The sequence below is a fragment of the Herpailurus yagouaroundi genome, unplaced genomic scaffold (genome assembly GCF_014898765.1).
Source record: "Herpailurus yagouaroundi ecotype Mexico unplaced genomic scaffold, PumYag 205, whole genome shotgun sequence".
NCBI classification, from domain to species: Eukaryota; Metazoa; Chordata; class Mammalia; order Carnivora; family Felidae; genus Herpailurus; species Herpailurus yagouaroundi.
Genome location: NW_024412436.1, coordinates 5,052,670 through 5,067,951, shown reverse-complemented (window position 1 = coordinate 5,067,951; position 15,282 = coordinate 5,052,670). Strand labels below are relative to the sequence as shown.

The 15,282-nt window shown below is 39.3% G+C and overlaps 1 protein-coding gene across 2 annotated transcripts in view; it reads right to left on the bottom strand.

Moving 5' to 3' along the window:
- The window catches only part of MPC2 (mitochondrial pyruvate carrier 2), a 31,818-nt gene that overhangs the window by 10,579 nt on the left and 5,957 nt on the right, over positions 1–15,282 (bottom strand). For both annotated transcript variants that reach the window (XM_040451759.1, XM_040451758.1), the window contains exon 3: positions 5,222–5,262. In XM_040451759.1, the coding sequence (XP_040307693.1) occupies positions 5,222–5,262 (41 nt within the window). The remainder of the gene's footprint in view (positions 1–5,221; positions 5,263–15,282) is intronic.

The window sequence follows — 15,282 nt, the reverse complement described above, 5'->3', positions numbered from 1 at the left end:
TTTTTTAAATTTTTTTTTTCAACGTTTATTTATTTTTGGGACAGAGAGAGACAGAGCATGAACGGGGGAGGGGCAGAGAGAGAGGGAGACACAGAATCGGAAACAGGCTCCAGGCTCTGAGCCATCAGCCCAGAGCCTGACGCGGGGCTCGAACTCACAGACCGCGAGATCGTGACCTGGCTGAAGTCGGACGCTTAACCGACTGCGCCACCCAGGCGCCCCCATTCTTACTCTTTCAATAATGGTGCTAGAAAGAATTGTTAAGCAATCAATTACACTTTATAGACATACAGTTACTATATAATTTTCAGTGCTGACACAGAAGAGATAGAAAATAATAATACACTTTCCATTAGTGTTTTTTTAGTATCATACTAGTTTTGAATGGTGTTTTTGCTTTGATCTGCATTTTGATTAACAGACAACCCATTTTAACATTAAAAAAAATAAAAAAGAGGACGTTCACATATCACACATCACACTAACTGGGTTTCCTACAAAGGGACCATTAGTGTCAGTCACCAAAAATTTCAAGTGTTGTTGTTGTTGTTGTTTTGTAACTTGTTCTACTGACATTTTAGCCTGTGTCACCCTCAACTGTTCTATTTCTGCTCTGCAGGTATCTGCATTTACATTAACCATTTGCACAGCTCATAAAAATTGCATTATGGGAAACTGAAGCAGGGCCTGCCCTGGCTCTGCTGTTCTTCATTGCGTATTTTGTCCATTATCTCACAGCAACTACACTGCTACAGTCTCCATTACCATTTAAAAAGCATCTGGAATTCCATGCTAGCCACGGGAATTAACATATATTCAATACATTCAATATATATTCGATATATTCATATATTCATATATTTATTCAAACCGGACACAAAATTATGTGTGAGGCTGAATGAACAATAAAAGCAAATCTTATCCTTAATGGTTATTGTAGAATAATTTCAATCATGTCCTTAGGATTCTGAATCCCATTTTATTAAGGAAAGTAATTCATGTGAATGCATGTTTACAAATATTAGTAAGACAGCTTACAAGACAGCCTTTGCTATAAAAGTCTACATTAAAATTCAGTCTGGGGGCGCGTGGGTGGCTCAGTGGGTTAAGCATCTGACGTCAGCTCAGGTCACAAATCTCACCGTTCGTGGGTTCGAGCCCCCCATCTGGCTCTGTGCTGACAGCTCGGAGCCTGGAGCCTGCTTCGGATTCTGTGTCTCCCTCTCTCTCTGCCCCTCCCCCACTCACTCTGTCTCACTCTCTCTCAAAAATAAATAAACATTTAAAAAAAATTCAGTCTGGACCCTCGAATTCTTGTCCTGAGCCTCTTGTGAGGAGTCTGTCCTATATTTAAAAAAAAAGTTTATTTATTTATTTATTTTTGAGAGATAGAGAGAGAGGCAGAAAGAGAGGGAGACAGAGAATCCCACGCAGGCTCTGCATTTTCAGTACACAGCCCGACGTGCGATTCGAACTCATGAACCGTGAGATCAAGACCTGAACCTAAATCAAGAGTCGGATGCTTAACTGACTGAGCCACCCAGGCGCCCCGAGCCTGCCCTACTCATGGAGTTCTACCAAACAGGAATGGGGACACGAATGAACAATTTTCACTTGCTTAATGAGGAAGTGGGGTATACACATAGACGGAGGTGGATTACCAAACCTCAATTAGCCCTCCGGGGAATAAACGTAGGCTTGAAATGGGATTTAGTGTACAGTTACGTTGATGAATCGCATTCAGTTATAGGACAACAAAAACATAGATCAAATGTCTGTTTAACTAAGTCACATGAAAAGGAGAAAAAAAAAGATCTTTCTGTGGGAAAAACATCAGTAAATGTACATAATTCTGGTCTTTGAGTGAAAACTACTTAGTAATTACGTTATCAAGTCAGGAAGAAAATCAGAATGAAGTGCTGGGGAAGCGCAGATGAAGTTAAGGCACCGTTATCTACAACTCAGTGACTGGCACTTATTCTGAAAAAGGCTCTAAAGACATGGGTGATAAAAAGCAGTATCATTTTCCCCTCCCTCTATGAACTTTGTAGTAGTTCTGAACATAACTACCCATTATCTGTGCTTTGCTTTTTGGCCCCGTGAATAGCAGCTGCACTTCCTGGTAACATCCTGTATCTTTCCCTGAGTGTCTGTGAACACACACAAGAGGTAAAGGCTGTAAACGGTGTGAAACAGGAAAACGAACATGCTGCGTCTGTGTAAGAAACAACGCAAGACAGATGGCTGAACTGACACAGAACTCTCAGACCATAAAGCTAGTTTTTAACGGTTAGAGTGAGCAGAAGCATTAAAGATGACATATTAAAACTTAAAAAAATTTTTTAAATGTTTATTTTTGAGAGTGAGACAGAGTGAGTGGGGGAGGGGCAGAGAGAGAGGGAGACACAGAATCCCAAGCAGGCTCCAGGCTCTGAGCTGTCAGCACAGAGCCCCATGCGGGGCTCGAACCCAGGAACTGAGAGATCATGACCTGAGGCCGAAGCTGGAAGCTTAACCGACTGGGCCACCCAGGTGCCCCTAAAACTTTTTTTTTTTTTTAATTGATGGGAGGGTTTTGCAAAATACCGTTAAAAAGACAACCACAGGCCCAAAATGGCATCACTTAGGCCAAGACACTAATACCTAATGTAACTGCACTTTCAACCTCCCCCAGAAAGGTTGTCTTAACTAGTCAGTTAGGAATTTTCTGGTCAGCACCAATGAGGTACTCTCCGGCATAGGCCCTCTCCCCATCCCCAAAGAATAATTCGCCTACTAAGACTCTTTTGTCCCCAAGTGAAGGTGACCTCACCAGGAGATAATCTTTTTTTTTCTGTTTATGACTTCTTTGTCCTGCCTTTAAAAACTTTACTCTTTCTGTAGCCCTGGGGAGTCTCCCTCTCTATTCATTCGCTAAATGGGATGCTGTCTCATCCATGAATCATTTAATAAAACCCCTCAAGCTTACTTGGTTGAATTTTGTTTTTTAACAATACAAATAATTAAAAAAAGAACTGCTCTGTAGTTCTGTATAAAATGCAGCTCAGAAACACTAACCTACTCTAGTCATTTTATAAATAAGGGGACAAAATGACAGATTTAATTTACCTAAGGCCATAAGATTAAGGGACAGCCAATTCTAACATTCTCAGCTACTTAGATGTATAGCTGAGTTTCTGAAATTGTTCTAACAATTTTTTTTAATTTTTTTAATTTTTTAATATTTATTTTTGAGAGAAAGACCGAGAGAGACAGAGCGCGAGCCGAGGAGGGGCAGAGAGAGAGACAAGAATCCAAAACAGGTTCCAGGCTCTGAGCTGTCAGCACAGAGCCCGACGCGGGGTTCGAACTCACGGCAAGATCATGAACTGAGCCAAAGGCAGACGCTTATCCGACTGACCCGACCAGGCGCCCCGTGTTCTAACGATTTAAAATATTACATTTAAGAAAATTAAAATGGCCTACAACTCAACAAAAAAAAACTTGATTAAAAAAATGGACAGAGGGTTTGAATAGACATTTCTCCAAAGTTATACAAATAGTCCATAAACACATGAAAAGAGTCTCAGCATAACTAATCACACTTGAAAATGCAAATTAAAACCACAACGAGCTACCACTTTCCACCCATGAAGATGGCTATTATAAAGCAACAACAACAACAAAAGTAACAAGTGTTGGCAGGCTAGACGTGGAGGAATTGGAATCCTTGTGAACTGCTGGTGGGAATGTAAAAACAGTGCAGCCGCTGCGGAATATAGTGCAGCAGTTGCTTAAAATAATATTGATCCAACAATTCCACTTCTGGGTACATACCCCAAAGAACTGGGAGCAGGAACTGGACCGGATATTGTATGCCATTGTCCACGGCAGCATCATCCACTGTAGCCAAAAGGCGGAAGCAACTCAAGTGTCCATCAACAAATGAATGGATGTGCTTGACACTAAGAGAATCGTTAAGATGGCAAATTTTATGTGTCGTTTGCCACAATTAAAAGAACAAAAAGCCTACAGACTAGTACTTTTCACATTTTAGAAGGTATCAGAATCACTTAGAGGGCAAAATTACTAGTGACTCCATCCTCAGAGTTTCAGATTTAGCAAATCTGTGACGGAGTCCCCAAATCTGCATTTCTTTCTTAAAAAAGAAATTTAATGTTTATTTTTGAGAGAGACAGAGAGACAGAGTGCAAGCAGGGGAGGCGCAGAGGGAGACAGAGACACAGAATGCAAAGCAGGCTCCAGGCTCCGAGCTGTCAGCACAGAGTCCGCCCCACAAAGAGGGGATGAAGGGGAATCATGACCTGAGCTGAAGTCTGATTTTAGGCACCCCTTAAATCTGCATTTCTAACAAGTTGCTGGGCAGGGCCAATACTACAGGTCTAGGGATGACACTGAGAAGCACTGCTGTAGGCCAAAACCGGCCCTTTCAACATAAAAATCAGTGATTTGCTTTATTATTTCCATGGCCGTGTCTTTTCATTTTCAGCTAAAGGAGAACTTCGGGAATGAAAACTCTGGCCTCAGGTAAAAAGCACTGGTCTTGGGAGTCAGAAGTTCTGGATTCTACCATGTACCAAATACGTATGATACGTATGATACGTAGGATAATTTTTTCTACTTTTTGAGACTAAAGTTTCCTTGCCTGTACTTTGGTGTTGGTATCGTCAGTTCGTATACTAAATTAATAATAAAAATTAATTTGGGGGGTTCTGATTAGTTCATTTTACTTAGTCATAAAAATCTTAGAATGAAGTTTCGAGTTTCTAGGGCCCACAATTATATAAGCTTTTTGATAACAAATATGTTCCTAGAAGGCCTCTTATCTAAGAAGTTCAGAACTCAAGTAGGTAGTATGCTTTATGCAGTAAAAATGACACATCTAAGATTATTTGCATGAAATCATCTCCAGACCATGAACATTTAATTTTTTTTTTATGTTTTTTTTTTTTTGAGAGAGAGAGACAGAGGGAGACACAGAATCCCAAGCAGGCTCCAGGCTCTGAGCTGTCAGCACAGAGCCCGACGTGGGGCTCGAACTCACGAACTGCGAGATCATGACCTGAGCTCAAGTCGGAGGCTTAACTGACTGGGCCACCCAGGTGCCCCCAGACCATGAACATTTAAAAAAGAACATTCTTCATAAAAGTGACTTCAAATTAAAAAGTTCCTTTTAAAGAATATTTTTTTTTCAGTACCTTCTGCAAAACTCAGGACTTACCCATTTCATAATTGGAGCCCAGAAAAAAACTGTTTTGGGACCTGGAAAAAAAAGAAAAGAAAAATTTAGAAATAACCCAACTATTTTATACATGACTTAAATTTTTTTTTAATATTTATTATTTATTTTTGAGAGAGAGAGAGTGCATGTGCATGAGTGGGGGAGGGGGGGCAGAGAGACAGGGGGAAAGAGGACTTGAAGCCGGCTCCACTCCGACAGCAGCGTGCCAGATGGTGGGGCTCGAACTCGTGAACTACTGTGAGATCGTGACCTGATCCAAAGTCGGCCGACTGAGCCACCCAGGTGCCCCTGGTCCTTAATCATCTTTTATCCCTCTCAAACGAATTCATTGTGCTTATAGTAAAATTCATTAATTCAACGTGATTTTAATACAAAGAGATTTATAAATCTATCATAGTGTCCTTTAAATATACAACTGTAGTTAGTGGTAGATCTATTTACCTATAAAAATTATGACCTCCTTGAAGCTAGTGGCTAAATAGTATTCATACTTGTATCCCTACCACCTAGTGGCTGTTGAATAAAGAGCCAGCACAACTGGAAACAGTTTATATTAACCAGAGTTTAGACTTTATCTTTGATAAATACGGGTATATGTAATACACGTGCCTATATGCAAACAACTGAAAAATTCATTAAAATCAGAAGTTGTTTTTATCATTCCAACACCTGCATATTGATAAGCCTGGCTTATCCTTTGAAGAGTTTTTAAAGTAAGTTTGCTGATCTTCTTGACTATTTACATCTAGTCCTAAAATCTTTCCACAATCGAAGTCTCATTTTCTCAATCTTCAAAGGACCTGGATGCTAACTTTAGACCAATGATTCTTCAAATTCTAGAAGTACATGGCTCAGAGTCTGTCTTTCCTCGTGGGACAAAATGATTATAATGCTAAACTGCATTTTCTCACCTTCATGTGACAGCTAGTCATTTTATGTTTTCCTATGTACTTTCAGCTTTTCCATATTTTTATTTTATTTATTTATTTTATTTATTTATTTTTTAACGTTTATTTATTTTTGAGACAGAGAGAGACAGAGCATGAATGGGGGAGGGGCAGAGAGAGAGGGAGACACAGAATCGGAAGCAGGCTCCAGGCTCCGAGCCATCAGCCCAGAGCCCGACGCGGGGCTCGAACTCACGGACCTTGAGATCGTGACCTGAGCTGAAGTCGGAGGCTTAACCGACTGAGCCACCCAGGCGCCCCATTTTCCATATTTTTAAAAATTTATTTATTTTGAGAGAGAGAGAGCAGGTGTGAGCAGGGGAGGGGCAAAGAGAGAGAGGGAGGGAATTAGAGAAATCCAAGCAGGCTCTGTGCTGTCAGCGCAGAGCCCGACACAGGGTTCACTCCCATGAATGAGATCATGAGCTGAGCTGAAATCAAGAGTGGGTGGCTAGGCTCAGTGCTGACAGCTCGGAGCCTGGAGCCAGCTTCGCATTCTGTGTCTCCCTCTCTCTCTCTCCCTCTCCGGCTCACGCTCTTTCTCTCAAAAATAAATAAACGTTAAGAAAAAAAAAAAAAAGAGTCAGTCACTTAACTGACTGAGCCACCCAGGCACCCCTCAAGTTTTCCATAATTTAAATTGTACTGCCCATCTGGACACAGTGCTGAAACGGCTGTTGGGAGAATTAAAGCTATTTATTGAGGAGTTCTAAACTTTCCTGTTCTTTTTTTTTTTAATGGTTATTTATTTAATTTATTTATTTTTAAGAGAGAGAGGGTGTGAGTGAGCGGGGGCAGGGGCAGAGAGAGAGGGAGAGGGAGTTCTAAATGTTGACGTTCTTGTAACTGGCTGAAAATCTCTACATATTCGATTTCTGGGTTACTGTACTTATCTTTTATCCGGTTCCCTCAGCTTCGTGCTGTTCTGATCGCAACTCCCATTACCCCTAGAACTCTAGCTGCATAATGATCCTCTCCTCTGTATCTTGAACAAGAATTGGAAACAATTTTCTTTCGATGTTGGAATTTTAAAATAAATTTAAAGGAACTAAGGAAATAGAAAAGAAAACGTGAAGGCACAGAGTTTAAGAATATAAATTTCCAATCCTAACTTAATTACCCCACCAGGGGTGTTTCTGTCCCCCCAGGGGGGACGTTTGCAATGTCCCAGGACATTTTTAGTTGTCACAACTGTCGTGGTGGTGATACTGCTGCTACTGATACCTGCTGGGTAGAGGCCAGGCAGGCTGTTAAACGTCCTCCTACAAACAGGACAGTCTCCCACAGCACAATCAGCTAGCCCCCAAAATGTCGATAGAACAAGCTAGGCAAACACACAACTAGTTTCATGCTGTTTACTGGCTCTAAACCTTAGCTTATGCTTCCACTAGCCCCATATTTGGCCTTGTCTTCATCTGGCTAACTCCCAACGTCGTTCAAAAACTTACAGATTGCACCTCCTCAAGGAAGCCCTCTTTAACATCTCCAGGTTATACTAAACGGCCCGTATACTGCTCTATCGTTTTCTGCACTGAACAATTAAAATGATCTGTTTATGCATCTGTCACTTTCACGAGACAGGGTGAAGGCAAGGCTTATTTCTTGGTTTTCCTTAACGAATAGTCTTTGTGAGCAGAACTGAATGGAATTAACCATATCCGGGACAGGTGTCAATCAAACATACTCAAACTTTCGGTCTGATCCTAAGCGCTTCATCCTCAAGGGCAGAATCTGCTATTTACTCATCCCCAGGGACATCAAGTTCCATTACATCAGGGCTGTACCAGATCTTCACTCACTAGTTACTCTGCTCTTAGACCATCACACTCCTCTATCTGGCTCCTGAAAGTTCTTCCCGTAAGTCTGATGGCATAATGTACTGATCCTATAAGTCAGTCTTTTCAAACTCTCTAGTTATTTTACTTAGTTTGAGCGTCTGAGATTCCCATCAGAGCACACTGGGTTTATTTTTGTCACATACAAAGTCTCTAAGTCATATGCAATATCAATCACTATGTTGATTTTTTATTCCCTGCACGAAGCTTGCCTTCAGCACACAAGTGTAAGTCAGCACAATGTTTTGGTCTCTGGCTTTGAACTTCTCAGCCAACTCCTTCTTCCTTCTATTTCAAAACTGATGCTTCCTCCTCTGCCACCTTAAAAATTGTTTCCTGAATAACGCCTCTAGGTTCTGGTTTCTTTATGAGCTTAAATATTTGATCCTTCAGAGTTAACAAACAGTCAGGCTTTTCAGTGTTTGCTTGGTAACTAATTTACTCAACTGCCCCAAGCTGGATGAGAATTTTAAAATATTAACCGCTCCTATCCTTTACAACCAAACCAAAGAAAAAAAACTTCAAACATGAAACTGTGGCTGCTACAACCTAGACCAAGAGAGGTACGACTATTTTAGGGAATACTTTTAAAATACAAAACAAGCCCTCCATTATTTTCACAACTGCTAAGCACTGAATTAAAAAATATCATTAGCAAATAGGTGTTATAAGACATTCTAAATTTCTCATATTTCTGAGATATCAGAGGATGCGGCCAGGTGACACAAAGAATCAGAGTTGGATATCTACAAATGCAAACAGATAGTGTTTTCTTCGTTGTTAAGAAAAGCAAAATAGGGGCTTAACAAAACCTGTGACCATAAAACGGACGAATGAAACGTCTTAAGGAAAACTTATTTCAGTTCACTTTTCCATTTTATCTTAGCTAATCATTTTGTACCTTATGAGTAAATAAGCAAATTTAGACATGTATGAATTCAGGTACCAGAGGCTGTCTTCCTGAAAACCACAATCGACAGTGGAAATGGTAATGAGGAAACATCCCTACTCACTCCAACATTTGTAAAACACCAAGTTTTGACAAAACAAAGCATTTGGAAATAGGTATCAAACAGTGAGAACACGTCATATTGTCTTTCTAAACATGGTCTTTCTATAGGATGACACAGCTATTCCTTTTTAAACAATATATATAACAAGACTTCCTTCAGTCAACCATTTTTCTTAACGTTTGATTTATTCTTGAGAGAGCGTGAGCAGGGGGCCACAGAGAGAAGGGGGCAGAGGATCTCAAGTGGGCTCTGAGCTGACAGCAGCTGGGCCCCATGAGGGGCTCGAACTCACAAACCGTGAGATCATAACCCGCGCTGAAGTCTGACGCTCAACTGACTGAGCCACCCAGGTGCCCCTAACAATTCTTTTTTCTAAAGAATTCATTTATTTTGAGCAAGCGAGAGCACTCGTGAGCGTGCAAGTGGGGGAGAGACAGACAGAGAATCCGAAAACGGCTCCCCAGCTTGTGGGCAAGCTCTCCCTCTCTCCCTCAGAGTAAATAAACATTAAAACAAAACAAAACAAAACCCTAATTATCTTATTTTTTTTATGCTCTCTTGTGTGAAGAGCTGGGTCAGGGGCGCCTGGGTGGCTCAGTCGGTTGAGCATCAGACTCCTGGTTTTGGCTCAGGTCATGATCTTGTGGTTCATGGGATCCCTCCAGTCAGGCTCCTTGCTGCCTGCTTGTAATTCTATCTCCCCCTCTTTCTGCCTGTGTGCTTGCCTGTACTCACTCACTCTCTCTCTCTTTTTTTTTTTTTAATTTTTTAACGTTTATTTATTTTTGAGACAGAGAGAGACAAAGTACGAATGGGGGAACGGCAGAGAGAGGGAGACACAGAATCAGAAACAGGCTCCGGGCTCGGAGCTGTGAGCACAGAGCCTGACGCGGGGCTCGAACTCATGGACCGTGAAATTATGACCTGAGCCGAAGTCGGCCGCTTAACCGACTGAGCCACTCAGGCGCCCCACTCACTCTCTCTTTCAAAATAAATAAGTAGATACACAAATATTTTTTAAAAATGAGATAATTATATAATTATGATACCTGCAGGGATATAACACCTTAAAATCAAGACAATCAGAAATATAAACAGAGTATCTAGCTAACATTCATTACAATGAATGAAAAATTTGAATAGGTAGAAAATTTGAACTACTGAAAATATCCTGAATAAAAATCACCTCTTATGAAATTTAATTTGGAGTCCAAGATGAGGGAAATGTGTCCCCACCAAATATAAATGTACATTCTTTTTGACAAAGAATTAACTAATAAGTAATACAATTAAGTAACAATTTAAGTAGAAGTTTACTGGTTGGAAATTAAAAAAGGCCTCAAATGCTGACAATTTGGAAATATTAAGCATTAAAAAAAACCCATATACATTTTATATTTAAAACTATGACTATTTGCAAGTATAACAAAGAAATACAGAGAATAATGGTCATTTTCTCTTTGAGAGTATGGGTTTGTCTCATTTTATTTTTTTAAAGTTTACCTATTTATTTATTTTCAGAGAGAGTGTGAGTGAGTGAGCACGAGTGGGGCAGGCAGAGAGAGCTAGCGAGAGAGAGAATCCCAAGCAGCTTCTGCATTGTCAGCGCAGAGCCCGATGAGGCACTCGAACCTACGAAGCTGTGAGATCATGACCTGAACTGAAACCAAGAGTCAGATGCCCCTGGCCTTGTCTCATTTTAAAAGTGAAATTGATTTTTTTTAAGGTTCAAACTTTCACAGAGGAATTTGAGAAATTCTGCAAGGGAATAGCATAACCAAATATGTGAGACATACGTTTTCAGAATCAGCAAAATTAAAAGGCAACCGACGGAATGGGGGAAGATATTTGCAAATGACATATCAGATAAAGGGTTAGTATCCAAAATCTATAAAGAACTTATCAAACTCAACACCCAAAAGACAAATAATCCAGTGAAGAAATGGACAAAAGTCATGAATAGACACTTCTCCAAAGAAGACATCAGATGGCTAACAGACACATGAAAAAATGTTCAACCATCACTCATCATCAGGGAAATACAAATCAAAACCACAATGAGATACCACCTCACACCTGTCAGAATGGCTAAAATTAACAACTCAAGAAACAGATAGATGTTGCCAAGGATGCAGAGAAAGAGGATCTCTTTTGCACTGCTGGTGGGAATGCAAACTGGTGTGGCCACTCTGGAAAACAGTATGGAGGTTCCTCAAAAAATTAAAAACAGAACTACCCTATGGCCCAGGAATTGCACTACTAGGTATTTATCCAAGGGATATAGGTGTGCTGTTTCAAAGGGACACATGCACCGCAATGTTTATAGCAGCACTATCGACAACAGCCAAAATATGGAAAGAGCCCAAATGTCCATTGATGGATGAATGGATAAAGAAGATGTGGTATATCTACACAATGGAGTATTCCTCAGCAGTCAAAAAGAATGAAATCTTGCTATTTGCAACTACATGAATGGAACTAGAGGGTATCATGCTAAGCTAAGCAAAATTAGAGAAAGTCAAATATATGACTTCACTCATATGAGGAACTTAAGATACAAAACAGATGAACACAAGGGAAGGGAAGCAAAAATAATATAACAACAAGGAGGGGGACAAAACATAAGAGACTCCTAAATACAGAGAACAAACAGGGTTGCTTGGAGGGGTTGTGGGGGGGATGGGCTAAATGGGTAAGGGGCATTAGGGAGGACATTTGTTGGGGTGAGTACTGGGTGTTATACATAGGGGATGAATCACTGGAATCTACTCCTGCAATCATTAAAGCACTATATGCTCACTAATTTGAATGTAAATTTAAAAAAATGAATTAAGAAAAATAAAAATAAAAAATAAAGAGACATATATTTTCAAACAAATTAATAAATCTAGTTGTCTTGATAAATTTTGATGAACCTGTTAATAAAATAATGACATAAATTTACTTCCTAATTTCCTTATCTGAGAGGAATTACTGTTAATGAAATATTATATAAACTCTACCCAGAAAGTGTGTCATTTATTTTATGTATAATTCTCCCTAGGAAAACCTTCCTTCTTGGAATAAATAACTTTACACACATGCAAAGATACACAGATACAAATATTGAATTGAGATGCTATGTCCCAATGTGAAAAATAAAGGTTCTTATTCAATGTTTTCACTACCTTTTCCTGTCCCTTTCACACCATTTCTCTATGGTTTGCTGCTTTGCAACATTCCTCAACATTCTTCTAAGTTCCTTATATTAAGCAAATTTGCCCTCATGTGACCAACTACTTACAAATCCTTAGAATTTGTAAAGGTTACTCTTTGACAAAGATATGTACTATCAAAAATTGCTCATTTTATTTGTATTAAAGCTAGCTCTGATTTCACACTAAGAAGGTGACTGGGCCACCATTTTAGATCCATATAAACTTTATATCTTCCTTAAGGCCTTGGCAACAGCCATCACTCAAATAGCACACAGAATATAAAGGGTATACAATAATTTTTACAATGGCGATTGCAAAGACATCCAGATGGCTAACAGACACATGAAAAGATCCTCAGCGTCACTCACCATCAGGGAAATATAAATCAAAACCACAATGAGATACCCCCTCATACCTGTCAGAATGGCTAAAATTAACAACACAAGAAACAACAGGTGTTGGGAGAGGATGCAGAGAAAGGGGAACGCTTTTACACCGTTTGTGGGAATGCAAACTGTGCAGTCACTCTGGAAAACAGTATGGAGATTCTTCAAGAAACTAAAAATAGAACTACCCTACGATCCAGCAATTGTACTGTTAAAGATTTGCCCAAAGGATACAAAAATGCAGATTTGAAGGGGGTACATGCATCCCAATGTTTATAGCAGCATTATCAACAATACCAAACTATGCAGAGAGCCTTAATGTTCATCGACTGATGGATAAAGAAAATGTGGTATATACATATATGTATATACATACACATAAACACATGCACACACACACACACACACACACACACAACTTGGCCATCAAAAATAATGAAATCTTGCCATTTGCAATGACGTGAATGGAGCTAGAATGTATTATGCTAAGCAAAACAAGTCAATCAGAAAAAGACAAATACCATATGATTTCACTCATGTGGAATTTAAGAGACAAAACAGATGAACATATGGGAAGGGAGGGAAAAAGAACAGAGGGAAACAAACCACAAGAGACTCTTAACCATAAGGGAATGAACTGAGGGTTGATGGAGGGAGATGGGTGGGAGATGGGCTAGATGGGTGATGGGTACTAAGAAGGGTACTTGTGATGAGCTCTGGGTGTTGCATGCAAGTGATAAATCATTGAATTCTAGTCCTGAAATCAATATTGTTGCACTGTATGTTAACTAAAATTAAAAAAAAGAAAAAATAAAAATACTTTCTCTATATAAAGTAAAATAAAAATAAAATAAAATACTGATTGAAAACAGGCTTTGGTGCAAGTGCCAAAGTAAAATAACAGGTGAAAAAAACTAGCTAAAATAGTTAACATGTATTTTAGGGTTAATATATTTTAAGTTTACATTATTTGTTCAGTTGCAAAGAAATCAATGACTTTTAGATTTAAAAAGATAGTTGAAATCATCTAGTTCAGGCACTCCTCTTATAAATCAGGTCAATGAAGCCTGGAGACATAAAATTAGCTGTGTAAAGTACATAGCACAGCAAGGATTAAAAACCTCTCTAAATCCTAACTTAACAATAATTACATAGTTTTCCCCAATGAAATCTGAGTTTCTTGAAAGCTCTGAAACGAAGGAATGCTCCAGTAAAAATACCAAATTGTAGATTATTACAGTTAAAAAGGATCAGAAAGAAAATCCAAGCCACCTTATTTTATTCGTTTTACGTTGACTTATTCTGAGCACGTGCGTGCGTGAGCAGGGGAAAGGCAGAGAGAGAGGTGGGGAGAGAGAGAGAATCCGAAGCAGGCTCCATGCTGTCAGTGCAGAGCCTGACGTGGGGCTTGATCTCATGAACCTCGAAATCATGACCTGAGCTGAAATCGAGTCAGATACTTAACTAACTGAGCCACCCAGGCGCCCCCAAGCTCCCTTATTTTAATAGGTGAAAAAGAAAAGGCATTTAGATGTCACGTGATTTGTCTTATACGCTGGTAGTTCCAGATAGAGCAGGGAGCAGAACTGGTCCACTTCTTTCTCCTATGTCATACCATGCCTTGAATATTCTCATACCCTCTTATAACCAAAATTAATATTCTCACATGACTTGGAGGAATCAAAGTATTTCTAGCTTTCCTCAGGGCTTGCTTCTCCTTTGATCTCTCTGTTGAATCAAACTAGGTAAGGCGTAAATAGTCTTGCTTTCGTTAAAATCAGGTGTGTGGACAAAAGTTGTGTTAAAGTGTCAAACGAACGACTATAGCAAGGATTGTTTTCCTTTCATGATTTCTCCTGAGAATATAAAATCTCTGTGGGTAGGGTTTTTTATTTTATTCACTAACATACCCCAAGTGCCAGAGCAGTCCCTAATGTACAGCAGGCCCTCAATAAATACTGAAACATTCAACTTACTTGGTAGCTACTGGTTTAAAGATATCCTACTCTTCGTCAATATCTTACAGTTGTATTTGAAATCCCAACTTGCCATTTTGGTTCTCATTCTTTAATTTTAAGGGTAACAGAGATTATTACTGTAAAAAATAATATATACATCCACATATTTAATGTGTATATAAACATAATATATATTAGATATATATTTAAGAATATAACTATATATTATATATAATACAAATACACACAATATCATCTAGATATCTAAATATCTATCCTAGACTGGCATTAATATTCTTCAGATAACTGTAGCAAGAAAATAAATTGTTCTAACAGAAATGCTAACCAAATTGTTGATTCATTACTTTGTGGGCATCTACACTATTTATTTGATTCATGTTTGGCTTTATTTACATGTAATAATGCATACTCTGAGCTAAGTTGTATTAAACTATCAAGTATAACACCACTTCTCTTAGGGGCACCTGGGTGGCTCAGTTGGTTAAGCATCTGACTCTTGATTTCGGCTCAGGTCATGATCTTAAGGTTGATGAGATCGAGCCCCATGCCAGGCCCTAGGGTGACAGTGAGGAGCCTGCTTGGGATTCTCTCTCTTCCTATCTCTCTCTCTGCCCCTCCCCCACTCGTGTGCTCTGTCAAAGTAAAGAAATGCACTTACACAAATTAAAATAACATTTCCTTTA